At 42.9% G+C, this 23,095-nt stretch overlaps 1 protein-coding gene across 1 annotated transcript in view; it reads right to left on the minus strand.

Moving 5' to 3' along the window:
• Positions 1-23,095, minus strand: part of NUP210L (nucleoporin 210 like) — a 54,112-nt gene that overhangs the window by 29,003 nt on the left and 2,014 nt on the right. The window contains exons 2-22 of the mRNA XM_042441009.1: positions 21,129-21,265; positions 18,642-18,773; positions 17,318-17,411; positions 16,632-16,782; positions 15,642-15,774; positions 14,873-15,031; positions 14,607-14,675; positions 13,751-13,857; positions 12,487-12,627; positions 11,095-11,232; positions 10,691-10,846; positions 10,233-10,431; positions 9,053-9,198; positions 8,266-8,487; positions 7,037-7,210; positions 5,206-5,398; positions 4,701-4,789; positions 4,040-4,144; positions 2,977-3,078; positions 1,332-1,460; positions 300-427 (exon numbers count right to left, since the gene is read on the minus strand). Of these exons, the coding sequence (XP_042296943.1) occupies positions 300-427; positions 1,332-1,460; positions 2,977-3,078; positions 4,040-4,144; positions 4,701-4,789; positions 5,206-5,398; positions 7,037-7,210; positions 8,266-8,487; positions 9,053-9,198; positions 10,233-10,431; positions 10,691-10,846; positions 11,095-11,232; positions 12,487-12,627; positions 13,751-13,857; positions 14,607-14,675; positions 14,873-15,031; positions 15,642-15,774; positions 16,632-16,782; positions 17,318-17,411; positions 18,642-18,773; positions 21,129-21,265 (2,904 nt within the window). The remainder of the gene's footprint in view (positions 1-299; positions 428-1,331; positions 1,461-2,976; positions 3,079-4,039; positions 4,145-4,700; positions 4,790-5,205; positions 5,399-7,036; positions 7,211-8,265; positions 8,488-9,052; positions 9,199-10,232; positions 10,432-10,690; positions 10,847-11,094; positions 11,233-12,486; positions 12,628-13,750; positions 13,858-14,606; positions 14,676-14,872; positions 15,032-15,641; positions 15,775-16,631; positions 16,783-17,317; positions 17,412-18,641; positions 18,774-21,128; positions 21,266-23,095) is intronic.

The following is a 23,095-nucleotide window of genomic DNA, read 5'->3' on the forward strand; positions in this document are numbered from 1 at the left end:
GGGGGGGGTGTACCGGGAGGGAAGCAAAGTTGCATTCCACACCAGACCAATTTGGAGTGAAATCGAAGTGAGCTTGAATGAGAATTCTGTCAATTCACTTTTGTACCGAATTCACCAAAATGAGGAGTCACTTTGGATTCACTATGGAAGCACCACGGAAGGAGCTCCCATAGAAATGAATCACATGTGATAACACATTCACGTTATGACGTGAATTCGCATTGTTGGACCCGCAGTCACCCCAGATCTGAGCTGCAAAATCTCCAAAAATCTCCGTGTGATATACTCCTAAGACTTACGTAAGTGTAACAATAGAAGAAGCTGCCTTCAGCTGCAGCTGCATGTAGCGGAAGTATTTACTCCGAAAAGGAAGCCGATGATGTCCCAAGACACGCACAGAAGCCAGCACTGATTTGCCAATCTCAATCTGGAAGAGAAAACTGGAGATTGTTTCTTTCATCCACCATTCCCACAACTGGGGCTTCGGAAACTGCATATTAGCCTTACCAGCCATAAGGCCAGTTCAGTGTGGATCTTCTTGATGCATGCAGTGGCATTGTGGAAAAGGGAGAGTGTGAGTTGTCTTTTAGGGACAAAATCCTTTTAGAGATGGGAAATGTTTTTCAGATGCATCAATCACTTGCAAAGAATACCTCAGGATGCTTTAAGAGGGAATATATGGCAAACAGAAAGGCACTAAAGCCACTGATTTTTCCTTACAAATGCCATTTTGGCTGTAGAATCATAGTTGGAAGAGACCCAAGGGCTATCCAGTCCAACCCATTCTGCCATGCAGGAATCTCAATCAAAGCACCACTGACAGATGGCCATCCAGCCTCTGTTTAAAGACCTCCAGGGAAGGAGACTCCATTACACTCCGAGGAAGGAGTGTGTTCCCCTGTCGAACAGCCCTTACTGGCAGAAAGGTCCTCCTAATGTTGAGGTGGAATCTCTTTTCCTGGAGCTTGCATCCATTGTTCCAGGTCCTGGAGCAGCAGAAAACAAGCTTGCTCCCTCCTCAATGTGACATCCCTTCAAATACTAGGTTTACTGAATGCCAGGGGACAGGGCAGGGCAGGGCAAGGTTGAGTGTAGTGGTTTGAGTATGGGACTATGGCTTTGGAGGCCAGAGTTCAAATTTCCATTCAGCCATGGAAAACTCAGTGGGTGACTCTGGACAACTCACACTTTCTTGGCCTCAAAGGAAGGCGTATGAACAAATCTTGCCAAGGAAATCCTGTGACAAGGTTGCCAAAAATTGGAAACAACTTGACAACAAGGCCAAGCTCCCACTTTCTCACTCTTTGCTGGCTATCCCAGGGTCCTCTTACCTTATCAACGAGGTCCACTTCTAACTCGTACATATTAGATACTCTGAGGTAGGCTGCAGTTGGTCCCAGGAAAGCCAGGCACAGATCATAGATCTCCAGGATCAATGAACCAGGGATTACGGGAACGACCTGTAGGGAAAGCAGCAGCAAGCAGTAGGTGATAGGAAAAAATAGGAGCCAGTGTTCTGCTTTATTTTGTTTTGTTTAGAAACATATTCTCCCTTCCCTCTTATTATCTGCTGGGAAAGCCCCTGACTCTGAATGGTCTCCCATTTGCATTTGCTGAGTCCTTATTTTGCTATTCCTCAGGACTGGTAGCCAAATTTTGTTCACTTTAAGGGTTTCTTCATTCCGGTTGAAATTGTCCAGGTGTTTGTGGATTTCAATGGCTTCCCTGTACACCCTGACATGGTAGTGGTTGGCATGGTCCAGAAGTTAGGTGTTTTCAAACAGTATTTTATGCCCAATTAGCAGACATTAATCCTCTTTTGCATTAGCCTCCCAGCCTGAGGCCAGTCATCAACACAGAACAATACACATGCAAATCACTCCTGCATTCCCAGGCTCACACAGTATATATACACCCAATTTTTCAAGGCAAAGCATTCTCTGAAGATGCCAGCCACAGATGCTGGCGAAACGTCAGAAAGAAACTCTTCTAGAACATGGCCACATAGCTGAAAAAACCCACAAAAAACTATGGATGCTGGCCATGAAAGCCTTCGACTTTATGATGTGTATATATTCTCTCCAGTTTCTGAGGTCTCTATATTTCAGTTGTGGGGAAGCACAAATTCAGGGATGCTATTATCTCCTGCTGTCAGGTGCATAGGCAACTGATGACTACTGATAGCCCTGTTTAAATACTTGAAGGGATGTCATATTGAGGAGGGAGCAAGCTTGTTTTCTGCTGCTCCAGAGAACAGGACCCAGAGCAATGGATGCAAACTAGAGGAAAAGAGATTCTACCTCAACATTAAGAGTAACCTCCTGACAGTAAGAGCTGTTTGACAGTGGAAGACACTCCCTTGGAGTTTGGTGGACTCTCCCACCTTGGAAGTCTTTAAGCTGAGGCTGGATGGCCATATGTTGGGTATGCTTTGATTGAGAGTTCCTGCATGGCCGAAGGTTTGACTGGATGGCCCTTGGGATCTATTACAACTCTACGATTCTATGATTCCCTGTGTGAACAGACTGATAGATTACCTAGGCCTGTGATGTAATCCATTTGGGCGCTACCTATGTTCCTGGAATCACGCAATGATCAAAATTAAACTAAACAATGTACTACCGTTGTAAAATTCATTAACAAAGCACCCCATAGTAACTACAAACAGTGTGGGGAAAACTAGGAAGCCAGCCAATAAACTGCACTTAACAAAGTAAATAGCAACAGGGTTGAAAGCCTGTTGAAAAAGAAATATTTCCAGCGGTAGCACAATACCAGCAGAGGTTGAGATAACCTTGAATTCTTGGGTAGGGAATTATGCACACTGCCACAAACATCTCTCTCTCCTAACAGTAACTTGCATGGCCTTGGTATGTGCAAAAGCATGCTCTCAAATTAAGATATGGGAGAAAACAGATCGTGTACAATTCTGAGATATCTATACAAAAAACTTCAATTACTCTCACACACGCTCACTTGGATGGTGCTCTCTGTCTCCAGGTAGGTAACGTTCACCATTTCCTCACCACTGTTGTTCACTAGGAAGTAGCCAGACCCTTCCACCAGCGCAAACACTTCCTAGACAAAGAGAAAGAGACAAAGATAACAATTCTAGATCAACAACAAAACAAAACAAAAGCCCCCCAGGCATACCTGGGATGAAAGTGTATGCCTCCCTAAAGTAAAGCCCCTCCAGTCTCAGTTTATCAGAGGACCAAACTAGTTGGCTGTTTGCTCTGATCTTAATTTGGACTGAATCACTGGACTTGTAATTTGTACTGGAAGAAAATTCAGATGGTGAATTTCAGGCCACCTGAAACGCAGCCTATACTTAAAGCGAATGAATGAATTTATTACGGCATGCAGCCAGCATAAAATAATAAAATGGTTACAAAAATTACCTGACATCCAGTTAGAAACATTTATATTCCAGCAAATCATATAAACATTATATTCAAGCATGACATATAAATGCATGAAAACATACAAATGTTAAGGATAAAACTTTGAGCCGTGTTCCTGGAAGGATTCAGGAATACACTAAATATATGGCTTTAACAAAAATAATTGATTATCTACCATCAAAATAACTGCGAGGAGGTTATAGGATAGTTGCCCTTCTAAATTTGGCAAATAATTTATTCATATGGATCTACACGGTCAATCGATTTCTCTAAACAAAATCATTTTAAATAAAACATTTATGGCTGTATACTTAAAGCACCTAACAATAAAAACAAAATCTCAGCTAAAAGAAATTCCTACAAGTGTTGGAGATTTCAGGCAGGACTTAAACCCACAAGGCTCTCTCTAAAGAGTTAATTCCACCTGTGAGCAAAAAGGCTAGACTGGAATAAATGCCACCCGAATGTCCTGACAGAATTTCTGGCTTGCCCGTAGCTACTGGCTGGGGATTGTGGGAATTGGAGTCCAAACACTCACTTTCCCAAGTTTTATCCAGGACCAGCCCCTCCATAACTTCAAACGCCAGATCATTCTATGCATCAGCATTAGATTTAACAGGATCTTCAGGTCCTACCGTGACGTCTGGATGGTTGTAAATGGTGACATTATCCGGAACCACGGTTACATCTTCAACCAGCATCAGTTCCACAGCTACGGAGATGGGAGACTTAGAGACATCCTAAGTGAACAGATGGAGAACCATGGAGAAAAGTGCCTCAGGGACTGTTAACACCAGGGGTACCTCTCATCCCACCGTCTGCCAAATTCTTTATCTTACTAAGAACCTGTTTTCTGTGCCTTTGATTCACATCTGCAAGGGCAACTTGATCCTACAGATGACTGCTTTTTAAAGGACCACAGAACTCAGTGTAATGGTGTAAGTAAAGTGGACCCTTGTTATCCGCTGGGGTTTGGTTCCAAGATCCCCCGCGGATAACAAAATCCGTGGATGCTCAAGTCCCATTAAATATAATGACATAACAAAATGGTGCCCCTTATAAATAATGGAAAATCAAGGTTTGATATTTGAAATTTATACTTTTTTTGAACATTTTCAAACTGTGGATACTTGAATCCGTGTATTAAAAAATCCATGTATAAGAAGGGCCGATTGTAGTTGCTCCCTCCCCACTAGACCCCTTGGCCAGTTGGAGGGCTGAAGTTTTGCTTGGAAGACCAGCCTCTAAGAAATCCTGGGTGCATCTTCCCTTTGAGAAAGCTTTCCCTACACTCACTTTTGGGCTGCCTCTCTCAGAGTATCTCACAAAGTTGACTGTAACCAAAACTGTCCCTTTGATCTGACGGACTTCTAGGAGCTGGTGCCCTGGGAACAATCAATACAGACACGACGTTGGAAAGAAATGAAGGAAAACGAAGAAAAAGGCAGAAACTGAAACAATACCAGGCAATGCCCTTGTGACGCAGAGGTGGAAAACTATCCTGAAACTTTGAGGGCTGTGGTCAATGTCTGACAGACAATGACCATAGAACTGCGCTGGAGGAGCTACAAAGGCCTAGTAGAGTCTTCTCTCTAGGAATCTCTAGGTCTTTCAGTGCGACTTTCAGTTAAAGTTGACCACAGAGTTGCGCTGGAGGACCTAGATATTCCTAGAGAGAACATATTAATCAAATCCGTGAATAATCAAAGCCGCAAATATCAAAGCCGCCAATAGGGAGGGATGAGTGTATATTAAAAACATTGATGAGGCGCATGCCACTGTTGAGGATATAAAGCCATACCATGGAGCCTGGTCTGTCCGGTCCCGTCTTCCTTTGGTACCATCTGCATAGAACTTTTGTGACCAAAGTAAGCAAGGGTTTCATTGGCTGATATCCATTCCAGGATCAAAGAGGAGAAGTTGTCAAACTTCCGCCGGTGCTGGTCGAACAAAGCTAGTTCCAAAACAGTGTTCCTCAGACTGGACACAGGGACCTGAAAGCATTCCCAAAGTCCCCCAACCCGCCCCACAAGCCTAAGTTTAACAATGTCTAGTGAAATGCCAATGGAAATGTGTCACGCCTTTTGGAGCAAAGGCCCCAAGATAGAAACTACATCTGCTCTGCAAGGCAATGAAATCAGAGACTTGAAAAGGAGTCTCTCCGATGCAGGATTATAGATAAAGATGACATTTTTAATTCATTAATCTAATTAAGTAATCTAGATTATCTTTTATTAAAAAAACACCCATTCCAATAAGCTAAAAATGTGCTTTGATGATCATTCAGCATATTTTTTAGACATAATGCAAGAATGAATATAAACTTTCTGCTGCCAGTTTCTGGTACTATATTTTTATCTCTTACTGCTTCTATAGAACTCCTATAGAATTTTATAGCATGCTTTACTTGCTTTTGTATTATTTTGAGATGGCCTAAGGGCTAATCAATAAACACTGATTGATTAATTGATTGATTGATTGACTGATCTGTTACTGCTTTCCTAACAGTGAAATAAATATTAATCCCTCTCTTCCCTGCCAGACTAAACAGGATGCAGCTTCATATTGATTCATTCAGTTAAGTCACTACTGTGATCCTTGTAATCATGTGTTCTAGGCCCATCATTTCATAATCTAAAATATATATTTGAGAGATCTTGTAGTACCTTTGAGACTCACTGAAAGAAAGAAATTGGCAGCCTGAGCTTTCATAGACTTCAGTCTACTTCCTCAGATGCATTTGACTAAAGTCTATGAAAACTCACGCTGCCAATTTCTTTCTTTCAGTGAGTCTCAAAGGTGCTACAAGATCTCTCTACGTACTGACTCTACAGACTAACACAGCTAAATCTTTGAGTTCTATATATATTTGAGTTACTGTTCCTGTAGTTTCATGAGACTCCTAAAACACTAAGCCAAATTTGTCAGCATTCATAGAATCATAGAGTTGGAAGAGACCACAAGGGCCATCCAGTCCAACCCCATTCTGCCATGCAGGAACTCTCAATCAAAGCATCCCCATTGACAGATGGCCATCCAACCTCTGCTTAAAGACCTCTAAGGAAGGAGACTCCACCACAATCTCCAAGGGAGTGTGTTCTACTGTCGAACAGCCCTTACTGTTAGGTAGTTCCCCCTAATGTTGAGCTGGAATCTCTTTTCTTGCAGTTTGCATCCATTGTTCCAAGCTTGCTCCCTCCTCAATATGACATCCCTTCAAGTATTTAAACAGGGCTATCATATCACCACTTAACCTTCTCTTCTCCAGGCTAAACATCCCCAGTTCCCTAAATCGTTCCTCGTAGGGCATGGTTTCTAGACCCTTCACCATTTTAGTCACACTCCTTTGGACACGCTCCAGTTTCTCAATGTACTTTTTGAATTGCGGTGCCCAGATCTTGATCTAGACATTATACTTCTACTGATGCAGCCTAAAATGGCATTGGCCTTTTTAGCTGCCGCATTGCACTGCTGACTCATGTTTAACTTGTGGTCTACTTGGACTCCTGGATCCCTTTCACACGTATAAGTCCCTCATTCAGCCAGGTGTCCCCCATCCTATATCTATGCATTACATTTTTCAGCCCTAAGTGCAGTATCTTACAATTCTGAAAGCTTTCCACAGAACTTACCAGCTGCTTGTGGTGTTGAGGCAAGGGGCAAGGCGGAGCACCAGCTGCCAGCTCATACACAGGTGTCACAGTCATGCTTGCAGGGTGGGCACAGATGAACCTCACCTGCACCATTTCCACAGCTGGACTGGGGTTCAGCACACCTGGATGATTGCCCACTTGGAACGTGAACACCTTTGGGGGAAAAGAAAGAGAATTAGCCACCAGCTTTTAGGAAACAGTTATACTTCTGGTTAAAAAGCACCCTAAGCCTTTCCACTGGATCAATTCATTTTGTAGTGGTACACTAAAAAAGCCATCACAGTGTAAAGAGGGCCGCATTATGGAGTCTTAATGCAGCCGGAAAGGAGAATAAGTCAGTGAAAAGTGTAGCTGGCAGAGAACTGCCCTCTTCAATATTGTCCACTGATGTAGCAATAGCAGCAGCTTCATTTATATATTGCTTCATGCTACAGTAAGCAGTCTCTAAGCAGTTTACAACTGTAAGGTACTTGCCCCCAATATGCTCATTTTAGTGACCTCAGAAGGATGCCAGGTTGAGCCGACCCTGAGCCCCTGGCTGGGATTGAACTCACAACCTTGTGGTTTGTGAGTGAGTGGCTGCAGTCCTGGCATTTAAACACTGCACCACCAGGACTCCTATGTAGAGGCTGGAAATGGACTCTCTTCATCGTCTGGCCATTATAATTCAAGAGGGACATTGACAAGATGGAGCACGTCCAGAGGAGGATGACCAAAATGGTGAACGGTCTGGAAACCATGCCATATAAGGAGCAGCTTAAGAAGCTGGGTATGTTTAGCCTGGGGAAGAAAAAGTTAAGGGTGATGTGATAGCTGTGTTTAAATATTTGAAGGGATGTCATATGAAGGATGGAGCAAGCTTGTTTTCTGTGGCTCCAGGGACTAGGGCATGGAACAATGGATTCAAGCTACAGGAAAAGAGATTCCACCTCAACATTAGGAAGACCTTCCTGACAGCAAAAGCTGCCTTATAGTATGGTGCCATCTACTTCTTTGGAGATTGTTAAACAGAGACTGGATGGCCATCTGTTGGGAGTGTTTGGATTGTATCTTCCTACATGGCAGGGGTTGGACTGGGTGGCCCTTGAAGTCTCTTCTGACTTTATGATTCAATCTTCTTTCAAACTTTCCCTTTCCCATTTGTTAACCACTTTGATTCTTAGGTGAGATTTCTTGTGATGAGGAGTACTGACACACCTTCCTCCTACCTGTTCCCCCAGCTCCAGACATTTGACCTGGTAAATGTACTGGTGTTGATTCCTCTTGGTGGGTAACCGAACTTCCACCACATGGACTTTGTTCTTGTGCTCTACTTGAAGTCCCAAGAAGAAGCGAGACGGCTCCAAAACCCATGGACCAGGTCCTCCTTCGAACAACATCTCCTTCATGGAATGCCAGGTCACCAAAGCCACCTCCACGGGATTCACAGCCTGGCAGTTACATAAAGGAATGTTCATTGCAAATAACGAATACAAAAAGATCCTAATGTCTATCTCTGACTAGCAAGCTAGTACAATGATATAATAATAATAATGGGATTATGTTTGTGAGCAAGGAACTGAAGAGAAACAGGTGGTAGAATTATACCAGGGTAAGGGAAACTTCAGCCCATGGGCTGTATGTGGTCCCCAGGTCCCACTTCTTTGGACCTGAAAGCCTCCCATCACTCTGCTAAAACCCCTCATTTTTAAAATGAGAATATTGGCATGATGTTTGGACAACAAATGCATGAAATCTGACTCAAAACCTTTCCAAATGCATGCAAGCATTCAAAGCTTCCTTCCCCAACCCCTTCTGAAATACCTTCTTTTCCCTCTGTTTCCCCTTCAAAATAGAAATTGATGTGATTTCTAGTTGTCATTGTGCACAGGGAAACAACAGAAAAAGAATACAGTTTGTCACTGAAGGGGGTGCAGCGCATGGAGATATAGGGGGTTAGAAAATTGGCTCCTGGATGCTGTATATTTGCCCATCGCTGGATTAGATCCTCCTTACCTTGAGAGGTTCATAAGCGGCAAAGGTGGCACTGGTTTCAAAATATATCTCGAAGATGGTGGCACTGGCTGTCACCAAGGTATGTCCCAGAGACTTTGCTGCCAGATAGATGCTGGAGCAGAAGGTTGGGCCAGCTTTCTGCTTACCTAAAAAAGGAGACTATAATTGTGAAGCCGAAGGCTTTCATGGCCGCCATCCATAGTTTGTTGTAGGTTTTTCGGGCTATGTGGCCATGTTCTAGAAGTGTTCATTCTTGACGTTTCAGAGAGATGCCAGCCACAGATGCTGGTGAAACATCAGGAATGCACTCTTCTAGAACATGGCCACAGAACCCGAAAAACCACAAAAAACTAAAGACTATAATTGCTCTATCTTAACATGGATGCATGATGGAAGAAGTCTGGGGAGGCCAAAATGGAAAGCTTTCGGTTCTCAGCACTGAGATCATTTTAATGGGAAGTGGCAGGGAGGCTAGGACCTTCTGTATGCAAAGTGTACAATGCCTTTTGCACAATCTGAATGCCTGTATCTCCCTATATGAGTCTGCTGTTATCCAAAACAAACTGGGACACTGTCTGAATCTTAAGATCTGGCCGTGTTCCAGAGGAGTTTATTCCTGACGTTTCACCAGAGAAGATGCCAGCCACAGATGCGGGCGAAACATCAGGAATAAACTCTTCTAGAACAAAGCCTTCAGCTTCACAATCACACACACACACAAACAAATAATTACATTGTGCTGTACTCCCTACACTTTTCTTTGGCCTCTGCACTGCTCCTCTGACACTTGCTGGCCCTACTAAGCAAGTCTCTTTCAGAGTAGAAACACACAGGTAGGTAACAAATACATTTTGCCTTATTTCAGAAAGTATTGGGTTAATTTCATTAATTTAGACCAATTTGAGAAGGAATAATAAGCTTCTGGTAATTCCAGGAGCTCCCTAAAAATATTTCAAGAAGAAGAAAATGTCATACAGATCTCCAAAATAAAACCGGTTTTGTACAGAGGTAAAACCTGGCATTTCCTGAGGCATCTTCTGAAGACCTACACTCTCCATTGTGGCTTTGCATTAGACTCTACTAAATGTTGTAATAAATCAGGTAGACAGATGGACTGATGAAATGGAGTCAATATATGTTTTTTTTGGGGGGGGGGGGGGGGAGATAGATGTCCTCTCTCCCTCTTCATCCAAAGTGAATACTCCTTGCTTGTCCATATTGACATCCAAGGGTAAGAGGGAGCAGTCAGTAAAACCAATGGTCTCTCCTGTATTCTTTTCAATGTGATACATCATGAGAGGAACTTCCAAGATCTGTCCAATCTCAGCATCTGCATGGAATGGTAGGAACTCCATCTTGGAGAGCTTTAGCACATATACCTAAGTGGAAGGAAGCACAAAGTTGAAAGGGATCTTAGGAAACCATCTAATTCAAGCACACTGAGAAATAGCCATCCAGCCTCTGCTTTAAATAACTCAAGCAAAGGAGATTCCCTGACCTCTCCAAGACACTGCCAAATGGGTCTTATCTTTTAGAAGTTTCTCCTAAATTACAGCTAAAATCTGCCTCCCCGGACAGTGGTTTTGCCTCTGGAAACAATGGAGTTTGCACCATCTAGAAGCTTGACAGTCAACCTGCCTGTATTTCTCCAAAATGGAAGGGATTCTGCACATCTCTGGCTTGGATGGCACTTTGCCCCTCGATCTGTCCAGCTGTGACCATTCCTTTCACAGTGATGGTGGCCACGGTCTGGTTGGAAGAGGTCCAGGTGAAATTGCCACTGCCGCCTTCCACCTGTGAAAAGTCAGGAGGACAGAACTGAAGGCGAGAACACACTGCACAAAATAAACTTATGAATCAAAAACAGAGCGAGGTTTTTTTAATTCTAAGCCTTGAAAGCGAAGGAAGGTAGGTAGGCAAAGCGTTGCTATTTCTAAATGGAAGACAACAACATTAAAAAGCTTAGTGCACACAGAACAAGCATAACACGCAAAACAAAGTGTGATTCTGGATTTGACTTTCCAGGCCGTGGTCAACTTCACCTGAACCCTATAGCGGTACAAGACATCCAGAGGATGGTGTGGGAAGGCCAAGTAGGAAGGCGTCAATATGATGGGAAGGAAGATCTTCACATCTTGTTCATGGCTGATGGGAGAAACTAAGAAATCTTCTGAGCCACTCTGCAGGAAACAGAAAGAAAGAAAAAACAGCCTGAATTTTCAGCCTTAAACACTCCATTTACATCACAGACTGAGCCAACCCTATTATTAAGAGGCAACATGATATCCATGTTTAAATTTTTGAAACCATGTCAGATTGAGGACTGAGCAAGCTTGTCTTCTTCTGCTCCAAAGAAATGGACACGGAGACATGGATTCAAACTACAGGAAAAGAGATTCCTCCTAAATGTTAGGAAGAACTTCCTAAAAGTAAGAGTTGTTCAGCAGTGGAAGATGGTCCCTTGGAGAGTGGTAGTCTCCTTCTTTGGAGGTTTGTAAACAGAGGATGGAAGGCCATCTGTCAGGAGTGCTTTGACTGTGTCTTCCTGAATGGTAGGGGGTTGGACTGGATAGTCCTTGTGGTCCCTTCAAACTCTATAGTTCTGTTAAGCAAAGTGAAATAACTGGCACCGGTGACAGATACAGGGTAACTCCATCAAGGCTAGCCTTAAAAAGAAGAAGAAGAGACATTGTTTTGCTTTCCTTCATCCTTTAGATCCTTTGCTATGTGCCCCTAAATTTTACCTTTCACTTATCCACGGGTCATAGCAAAATCCATCATTTTGGCCTCAAAACCTGCCCTCGACTGATACATGAGGTCAACGTATAGTCAAGTATATATGGTAATTAAAATACATAGTACATACGTAACTAAAAACTACTTAACCCCCTTAACCCCCTACCTTAAAACTAAATAACAACACTATAAAACTGAAGTTAAAATTAATTAAAATAGACATAACTGAGGTGAGACATCTTGAGGTCATCAAAGGGCAATCCGTACCAGTGTAGCGGGGAGGTCAGTCAGGGAAGGCCTGCCGGATGAGATCCGTTTTGACAGCCGTTTTAAAGGCGTCAAGAGTGGTGATATGTCAGATCTCTTCTGGCAGGTCATTCCATAATTTAGGAGTGGCAGGTGAGAAGGTCCTCTGGGTAACTGCAGCCAACCTGGTCTTCCTGGGCGGCAGTAAATTCTTCCCAGAGGACCACTGTATGGGGTGAATTGTATGGAGGAAAGTGCTCCCGCAAGTAAACTGGAATATCATCACCTGTGTACAATATTTCAAATTCCTAGCTTCCTAGCTTCCTACTTTTCCACCATTTGTATGTCATTTATTTCTACTTTTATTTATTATTTGCAAACCAAATGCTCAGGCAATTGAAAAATTCTGTAGTTATTCTAGTGAAGATTATTTCTCCTTCGTCTTTTTTTACCTGGAGGAGTATAGATATCAGGGTGGCTTTAATTACAGTGACGCCATCCTTCAGGACCTGGACGATATGATAGGATCCATTTGCTGAAGATGCCAACTCCGCAAAATATGTCTTGGAAAATTGGTGAGTTATTCGGAGATTCTGGAAATCAAGAGTTGAGAGGAGGATGTCAGAAGAAGGAGAAAAGCTCGGCAGAGAGTCACTCGGTCAGTTTGTTGGAGGCACAGCAAAAGGCCACCAATGAATTGAATCATTGTGTCCCTGGAGTCAAACAAATGAATTCTAAGCTGGAAAGATTGGGGGGAAATATTTCAAATTCTTCGGTGCCTGCATCCAATTTTAAGACCCATAATGTTTTGCAAATACAAAAACCTGGATAGGGACTTCTTAATTCAGCCCACCTCAAGTCAAGTCAAGTTTATTGCTTATGGCCAATGGCCTTTGCATAAAACAACAATACATGCAAAATGCATACAAAGTTCAAACATATCATATTTATATCAAAAACACAAGACTTTATAGATTTAAAATTTTAAATAATTGTTATACCCAGCATAAGTTTCTCAAATTTCACCATCACCTTTACAAGTTATGGCAAACATTATGTATTTCTTCCTAATTTTTTGGGGCTGCTAGGGCATACAAGGTTACTCTCCAAGTCAAATATTTGCCAGAATCCACAAGGAGGTGGAAGACTACATCTTGTGGGCTTTGACCATAGCTAGATTCAATTAAGGGTGTTACAAAAGGTTTTCTCGGTTCTCTATATAGCGGGTAAAACAATATGTAGTGGACAAGGTCCTCTATTTCCAGGCATCCATATAAATATAAACGATCCTTTATTGGGATGCAGCCCTCCTCATCATCCACAGATAGTGTGCTAGTCAGGTATGATTCTAGTTGTCAGCATTAATCACTATTGGAGAGTGCTGGCATTGAGTTTGTTCTGTGATGGTTCACTAACAGCTTAGAGCCTAAAATCTTATCCAGGGACAGGCAGCCTAGTACCCTCCAGAAGTTTTGGATTACAATTCAAACAGGTCCTTGAAGTATAGTTGGGTGTCAGTCAGGGAAGATGGGCATTGTAGTCCAAAATATCAAGAGAGTACAGTATGACTTGCCCTTATCTTGTAGACATTTCTGGGGCGGCAATGGGGAGTCTAACGGAATTCACTGAGACTTGCTTCTGAGCAAACACACAATCATGCTGAAAGTTGATGTTGGGAGCCCCCCTTGGCTGCTTTCTCAACTAACACCTACTCACATCGGACGGGTATACTTTAGTGCTCGATTTATCATATATTTCAACCGTGATGGTGTAGATTCGCTTCACTTCTAGTATCCACCTATTTCCAGGCTGCACAGTGAAACCTGCAATCAGTTGCACAAAGAAAGCCAAAGGATAAACATTTATGTGGAACGATAAGAAAAAAAATAATGATTTTGAAGCACTTCCATCACCTCAGGGGCTAGAAACTGCCAAATGTTCTAGAATATAACTCCTATGCGCCTCAGCCAGTTTGGTTAGTGTCACAGATTGTAGGATAAGAAGAGAGAGAATGAGGGAAAGAGGGAAAGTTTAAGATAGAGACCGAATGTATTTATACTACAAAAAGAGTTCTGGTGGCACAATGGTTAAACGCCGATACTGCAGCCATTCACAACCACAAGGATGTGAGTTTGATCCCAAGATCCACTCAACTTTGCATCCTTCTGAGGTTGCTAAAATGAGTACCCAGCTTGTTGGGGGAAACTGGCTTACACATTGTAATCCGTTTAGGGTTTAAGTGCACTGATAAGCAGTATAGAAATGTACTTGCTATTGCTATTGCTATTATGCTCCGTATCACTTTAACATGGCTCCACTTGCCCATGACATCCAAGAAGTACCTGGGATTCTTTGCTAGAAAGCTCTAGTCCACTTGCCTAAATAAGGAGAGGAATGGGCAGCCCCACCAACTACTGGCTCTGGCCCTATCCGCCATGAGTTTCAACCTCACCCACTGAAGGATGCCACCTTTTAAAAATTACAGCCAAAGCCCCATAAAAATCTGTCCACTTTAAATAAAGAAACCATTCTGTAAAATCAAGCTGAGGGATAGAGACAGGGGAAGGTGTACCTAAATATCCAGGTTCTACCACATAGATGCTGCAGTTGGGAAGTCCAGATGAAGCTCGCATGTGGATATCTTATTTCTGCCATAAGGAATTAAGCCTCACTATAAACTGAAAAGGAGAGGATGAAGGGGCTGGGATGCAGGGGTGTTCCTGAATATAGTATATGTCTCTGAGCCCCTTAAAAGGTACTGAAGCATGCCATCCTTCGGGGATAGGATCAGTGTGGCATGGATGGCTGGCACAGACTGACCCGAGTGCCAAAGGATACTTTTGTGGATGAAGACAAGAGTCACCTGTCCCAGTTGCACAGCAGTGACAGTTGCGGTATTTGCATCCAGTCTGGCCACTGGGAGGTCATAAGAGTCATTGAGTGCCTTCACTTCATCCCGCAGTTCAAGTGTATAATGTTCCAGAGGCAGGTCCACTTCTGCAGGAATAACAGGTGGTTGGCAACTTTTAGAATCATAGAATCATAGAGCTGGAAGAGACCCCAAGGGCCATCCAGTCCAACCCCTCTGACATGCAGGAAATCTAAATCAAAGCATCCCCAACAGATGGCCATCCAGCCTCTGCTTAAAGACCTCCAAAGAAGGAGACTCCACCACACTCCAAGGGAATATGTTCCACTTTCAAACAGCCCTTACTGTCAGAAAGTTCCTCCTTCTGTTAAGGTAGAATCTCCTTTCCTGGAGCTTGCATCCATTGCTCCAGGTCCTAGTTTCTGGAGCAGCAGAAAACAAGCTTGCTCCCTCCTCAATATGACATCTCTTCAAGTATTTAAACAGGGTTATCATGTCACCTCTTAACCTTCTCTTCTCCAGGCTAAACATCCCCAGCTCCCTAAGTCGTTGCTCATTTAAACAACTGGCTATAGTCCGAAACACAGACAGTAGTGTATAACTCCCACTAAACACAATAGGACGCATTTCTGAACAGACCTGCGTTGGCTGCAATGCTAAGTGGTTAGTAAAGTCTCCTTAAATTAGGCAAACTTTCCCAGGGCATTTAAGAAGCAAGGAGGTGAGTGAAGAAAATACCTGTGATCTTTCCCTGAATTATTTTGCCAACTTTGTACTTGATGTAGGCTCCAACCAGCAGATAGACATCATAAGAAGGTATTAAGAAGATGTTCTCCAAAACCAACAGGCGCACCAAGGCAGCAGCTACTTTCTGATGTATTAAAAACAAGAGCGAGGGATGTATGCAGAGAAAAGAGCACAAATGCATTTTTGATTCCTTTCCTGGTCAGACAAATTATTCAGTTTTCTTCTCTTGAAATGAAAAACAAATTAAGTGATATCCTTGTACAGTTCTCTCCTTGTTACTACTCTGCTTCTGAGTGAACTTGTGGTCCTCTACAGATGCTGCTGTAGTACAACAAGTAATATGGCTAAACTTAACAAAAAGATATATTGTTTACCTACTTCACCGATAGTAAAAAATATATCAAATTAGTAATATAAAATATGGAATGAAAAGAAAATAGACATCTTTTAAGATGCACAGATTGTGACCATATATGATATTAATATGATAAGGGGAAAAAACCAATATAGAGTATATGATACAAAAAAAAAAATGACTGATGTGAGCTCCAACAAAAACCAAACGAAGAGAATGGTATATGAAACAGGGAGGTTGGGAGAAGGGTTTAACGGAATGGAAAATACAACACGACCAAAAATGTAAAGATGGATTATATTTGAAAACATAACACTTGAAGTAAGAGAAAATTTCTGTAATATAATGTACAAAATATTAATGTTGAATAAAGAAATAAATACCATACAGATGTTGCTGTAGTACATAATTTGATCAATGGCCAGTGACTGGGGCTGATGGACACTGGAGATATATCACCCTTGCTCTAGGTCAGAGGTAGGTAAGTGGTCCTCCAAATGTTGCATCTCCCATTAGATGTCACCCCATATGGCTAACTGATTACAAATCTTGAACAACATTGAGCCCATCTAGTGTCCCATTGGCACAGACACCTCCTGGCCTGAAGGCCCAGTGAAAAGGCCTACCTTGTAAATAGGCTCCAGTATTCGGACCTTGATGACTGCGGCACCTGTTCTGATTCCTGACACCAGAATCCGATCTCCTTGTTTCTCCTCTCTTTCCATCTCTACAATATAATCTGGCGGGGAATATTCTGCTTCAGAGTATTTCAAGATCCTAAAGAGAACAAATAATAATAATAATTTGTTTTATTTATATACCGCTATTCCAAAGATCATAGTGGTGAACAGCAAGTAAGCTAATTAGCAAGTAAGCTAATTTGCCCCCAACAGTCTGGGTACTCATTTTAGCCACCTCGGAAGGATGCGAGCCTGAGTCGAGCTTGGGCCCTTTTGCTGGTCTTGAACTTGCAACCTTGTGGTTTTGAGTGAATGGCTGCAGTACAGGCATTTAACCACTGCGCCACCAGGGCAAATGTGCTTTTTACAGGGACTCACCCCAAACGCTCTGCAATTGTTCCACGGGATGCTTCTTTTATGGCAAAGGTGGGCAACTGTGAGAGGCTAGAAGACTCCCAGGAGACCTTGGAGGGCCACAACTGCCCCACCACACACCAACCACAAAACCCAAAAATAAAGCCAGGTTGGGATGAATGAATCCAGGGTCCCTCATGGTCAGCTCTCCAACCAGTGGAGACATACCCACCTTGCTGCATTTCTAGCCAGACTTGCCACTCCGGTTTTCATCTCACCTAATTTTGCTGGACAGCTCCAAGTTTTCCATTTCATCGTCCTTGGCGATGCTCCACTCAAATTCCATCCCTTCCAAGCTACTGAATGTGTTCCCTGCAGGGGGAATCCAAAAGGGGCAGAAGCTTAAACCCAAATTAAAAGAGAAGTATTTGCCTCATGTTTTTCTGATTTTATTTAAAAACAATGTGATTCTCTTTGAAAACAAATACCCAGCACTGGGTGGAATGCAGTGAATAAAATTGGAAGTGGTGGGCTTTATCCTTTTGCCTCCAATGCGGTCCTGATATGTACAGGTTTTGCTTGGTTGTATTTAATACTATAATCAAGGGAAGCTGACCCAAACATATTATCTTACCTGTGTTCTAAACGCAGACGTTGTGGCTCAAAAAAGCTAGTTGACATCCCCCCCCCAATGTGCCTTTGCAGAGAACAGCCAATGCAAAATCACAAAACGAAAAGAAATAAAGTAGTGTCACTCTATTCTGTTTTGGTCAGACCTCACCTGGAATACTGTGTCCAGTTCTGGGCACCATAATTTAAAAAGGATGTTTACAAGATGAAGGATATCTAAAGGAGGGCAATTAAAATGGTGAAAAGTCTGGAAACCATGCCCTATGAGGCACGCCTTAGGGAGCTGGGTACGTTTACCCCGGAGAAGAGAAGGTTAATAGCCCTGTTTAAATATTTGAAGGGATGTCATATGGAGGAAGCAAGCTTGTTTTCTGCTGCTCCAGAGACTAGAACGTGGAACAATGGATGCAAGCTACAACAAAAGAGATTCCACCTCAACATTAGGAGGAACTTCCTGACAGTAAGGGCTGTTCAACAGTGGAATACACTCCTTCCTCGGAATGGAGTGGAGTCTCCTTCCTTAGAGGTCTTCAAACAGAGGCTGGATGGCCATCTCTCAGGAATGCTTTGATTTAGATTTCCTGCATGGCAGAATGGGATTGGACTGGATGGCCCTTGTGGTCACTTCCAACTCTATGTTTCTATGATTCTTCTGGAACGTGGCCACATAGAACCCACAAAAAAATATGGATGCCAGCCATGAAAGCCTTCGACTTCACATAAGCCCCCGTTTATTTTAATAACAGTTTCCAAGATTTTTTGCAGACTTTGTTGTCACTTCTAGCTAGTCACCATGTTCTCCCATTCATATCTTTTATTATTATTATTATCTAGTCTGATGATGAACTTGGAGGAACTCAAAAGCTTGCACAATGTCATGGAGCTGTAGTCAGTGCTATGTAATATATTGCCACCTTGTGAATAAAAATCTGGTGAATTTTTCTATATTGAAGCTTGCCCTGGATATGGTACCTTCAACGTCCAGAGCTCTTACGCTCAGCTCGAGTGGGGAGTCTGCGACATAAATCTCACGGGTTCGGGAGATGATTTCAACACGGTTGATGAGATCCACAATGATGTCACAGCGGAGCAAATGGCCAGTCACTGAAAGGGAAGAACAAAATTGTTATCTCCCATTTAGCTACTTTTATGCTGCAATTCATACGCTCATAAAAAATGATGAGCATGAAAACAACCATGCACATTGAGGAGAGATGTAAGGAGAAGAGATGATTAAGAGGTGATATGATAGCCCTGTTTAAGTATTTGAAGGGATGTCATATTGAAGAGGAAGTAAGCTTGTTTTCTGCTGCTCCAGAGAATAGGACCCAGAGCAATGGATGCAAGCTACAGGAAAAGAGATTCCACCTCAACATTAGGAGGAACTTCCTGAGAGTAAGGGCTGTTCGTCAGTGGAACACACTTCCTCGGAGATCCTCAAACGGAGGCTGGATGGCCATCTGTCAGGGATGCTTTGACTTAGAGTTCCTGCATGGCAGAATGGGGTTGGACTGGATGGCCTTTGGGGTCTCTTCCAACTCTATGATTCTATTATTCTATGACTCTTTCTGAAAGTAATCAAAAAACGCTACAACTCACAAATCTGTCAAGCAAATTATGGCAGGATTTGCATATGTGGTGTTGTGAGAGCTTGGACAAGTTACTTTGGCAGAGTAAAAGTTTCAGAATCCCCCAGCCAGCATTGGCCACTGGGATTCTGGGAAATGCAGTTTCCAAAAAAGTAAGATTTCTGAGTTCTGCTTTGTGGCCGCTGTCTTTTTTATTAAGGATAAGTAAAGCATAGGTAATGTTGACGCATGCAGACAAGTGCAGTGGCAGCTACTGGTTCTCATGTCAATGGGACAAAGAGGTCCAAACCACCCTGCAGAAATAATCCAGTTTGAGACCACTTTAACTTCCCTGACTCAATGCTAGGGAATTCTGGGAACTGTAGTTTTGTGAGACATTGAGCCTTCTCTGTCAGAGAGTTCTGGTGCCACAACAAACTACAAATTCTAGCATTCCTTAGCATTGAGCCAGGGCAGTTAAAGCGGTCTCAAACTGGGTTATTTCTGCAGGGTGTTTTGGATATAAGTTCTGGGGTATTTCTGTGTTGGAAACACTAACACCAAAGGTTAAAAAAAATATGAAATGGAGATACGGACACAGACCATTTTACAGAAATATGTTTCCTTTTATTATGTGTAGAAGCAAGCTCTCACAACCCATAGAAATATGTGGACTAATGCTTTTGGATAGAACAAATGATTATTTGCAATGACACTCTGTATTTATATTTATATGAGTATTGCAATGCAGTCTACACGCAGTGAAGCGGATTATATCTTGCTGTTTATTGTACATTTTTGCACTTGTACTTTTTAGCTTGGTTATTTAACAACTGTATGTTTTTTAAAAGAAAATTTAAACAAGGATTGACCCTAGCATGAGTATTCGGGGAAAAGAAATACCAAAAGGACAAACAAAAGCCTCCTCCGTGTTCACAGTTTTCACACACACACACCCAAGCATGGGTATGTTTTGGTTTACTCTCATGGATGCTATAGATATTAGTACACACTGGTTACACATTGCTTTGTATCCGGGATGGGGACCTTCCACACCTCTCTCTCTCTCTCTCTCTCTCTCACACACACACACACACTCACTTTCTCTTTTACACAGAAAGCGAGTTTTAAAAGGATTAAACACATCCATATTAGCCTCCAGAAGGTTCAACTCTCTTATGTAATGGTAATTCTGAGACCCCAATCGCATTTTAAAATGTTTTATAAAAAGGGGTAGTCACGTCTGTTAGGGAAAACAGAGTAAAGGTGGCTCTCTGATCCTCTGAACTTGCTCCCTGTTTTACACTGCATGCTTTATTATTGTTCAGTACATGGCTTTGGGATCATATGATTTTAAGGAGTTCAAAAATATTTGTAAATAAGCATACCAGCAACACTGTTAAGGCTATGTCTCTGCAGGGTTTGTTGTTCTTATTCAGCATAGATGAATGAAAGGCGCTTGATAAGCAATACAGTGGTCCCACCACATTCACTGGGGTTAAGGGCGAAGGACCCCCGTGAATGTGGAAAAAACGCTAATGAAAAACATGCTATTCTTTTTATCTAGGAATCTCCAGGTCCTCCGGTGCTACTCTATGGTCAACATCTGCCAGAGGCTGATCATGGAATCATGCTGGAGGACCTACAGATGCCTAGAGAAGTCTTTTCTCTAGGAGCCTCTAAATTCTCCAGCACAACTCTTGTGGTCAGAGTTGCGCTGGAAGACCTAGAGATTCCTAGAGATGACATATTAATCAAAGCCACAAGTAATCACATCCACAAAAGGCAAAGCCGCAAACGTAGAGGGCCAACTGTACTTCCCTTGGCTGGATGCTTCCTCGCCCCACTTCTTTTTTGTTATAAGCAAACACTTCCCAAGCGACCCACCTACCTGTCTCCTCCGCTATGATCACGCTGGCTAGCTTGGTGGCCTGTGAGGAGCGAGTGGTGAGTAGGGCTTTCTGCGAGCAAGAAGTGCCATTCTCGTACATCGGCTCAATGGTGACCGCTTCATGCCGGGTGGAGTACCTGCAGGACAGAGCAGACAGGACTACGCTCTTTCCATGCTCTTGTGTTTTGTTCTAATGTATACCTTTATTATAGGGTCGAGGAGGAAGATGTCACGAACCAGACAATGCAGTTTGCCAATGCTTGGGATACACAGGTGGGAAATCACTGAATCAGAGTTGGAAGAGACCCCAAGGGCCATCCAATCCAACCTGATTATGACATGCAGGAACTCACAATCAAGGAACTCACAATCCCCGACAGATGGCCATCCAGCCTCTGTTTAAAGATTTCCAAGGAAGGAGGAGGATGCGTATAATTTGTTTGCATTAGTGACCAGTGTACCATTGGCTCTTTTTCCTTAGGCTGTATTGTATTCAGTCTGAACAGCCAGAATAGTGAAAGTTGTAGTCACAATACATCTGGAGGGCAGGAGCAATAATAGATCACAGAATCCTAGGGTGGGAAGAGACCCCAAGGGCCGTCCAGTCCAACCTCATTCTGCCATGCAGGAACTCACCACCAAAGCATCCCTGACAGAAGACCATCCAGCCCCTGTTTAAAGACCTCCAAGGAGGGAGACTCCACCACTCTCCAAGGGACCGTCTTCCATTGTCACACAGCTCTTTACTATCAGGAGGTTCCTCCTAATGTTGAGCTGGAATCTCAACCTATAGTTTGCATCCACTGCTGCCTATGTGATGTTGTGAGAGTTCAGAGAAATTACTTTGGCAGACTGAAACCTTCAGAATCCCTCAGCCATGTATGGTCATCTTTTTCTTTGTGACGCTGTGAACTAGATATTCAGAACCACGGCAGACCAGAACAGCTTGGGACCCTGATGCTTGAAAGAACCCGTCTCTGTATACCTGCCCAACGATTGCCCACGAGCCGAACCCACACTTGTTTTCATCTTGCCAATTGAACTTAAATTTAATTTCCTGGAGTACCCATGTGGCCAAAGGTAGGAGCAAGCAGTACTGTTCTTGTACACTGGTACAATGGTGACCGCTTTGTGTCGTGCGGAGTACCTCCCGATCTGCCAGTCTTGCAATCATCAGAGCTGGCATCTTAAACACTGAGCCACTGCATCCCTTATTATAAAGGTATACTTTATAATAAGGGGTGCAGTGGCTCAGTGGTTAAGAGAAATGTGTACTTTATAGTAAGAGTTAAAGACAGGAGAAAGAAAGAAAGAGCTTTGGCAGACAGGACCACACTTTCTTTCTCCTGTGTTTAATTCTAAAGTATACCTTTATAAATCCTACAACATCCAGACAATGATACCTTTATAGGGACAACCAAAATGCACAATTACATGCTGCAAATTTCCTTTACTTTGAAAATCTAGCCGTAACCACATGGGAAAAAAGGGGGGGAGCTTGCAGATAGCCCTCCCTACATCTAAACTAAGACCAGAAGCAGAAAATGTAGGCCTATGACTAACATCTTCCATTTTTTCCTCCTGTTTGCCGGATGGAGAACCCAGTGTGGCTTCGAAAGCTTGCAACATGTAATTAGCCGTTTTGGTTGTCCCAATAAAGGTATCACTGTGTGGGTGTTATAGGATTTTCTATATGGCCAACATGGCTACCCCTAAACGTAGACCTTTATAATAAGGGAAGCAGTGGCTCAGTGGATAAGATGCAGACTCCAATGATTGCAAGATCTGCAGGTTGGCAGTTCAAGACCTAAGTGCCATGTAACAGAGTGAGCTCACTAGAATCATAGAATCGTAGAGTTGGAAGAGACCCCAAGGGCCATCCAGTCCAACCCCATTCTGCCATGAAGGAAATCCAAATCAAAGCATCCCCGACAGATGGCCATCCAGCCTCTGTTTGAAGACCTCTA

The sequence above is a fragment of the Sceloporus undulatus genome, chromosome 9, assembly GCF_019175285.1.
Source record: "Sceloporus undulatus isolate JIND9_A2432 ecotype Alabama chromosome 9, SceUnd_v1.1, whole genome shotgun sequence".
NCBI lineage: Eukaryota > Metazoa > Chordata > Lepidosauria > Squamata > Phrynosomatidae > Sceloporus > Sceloporus undulatus.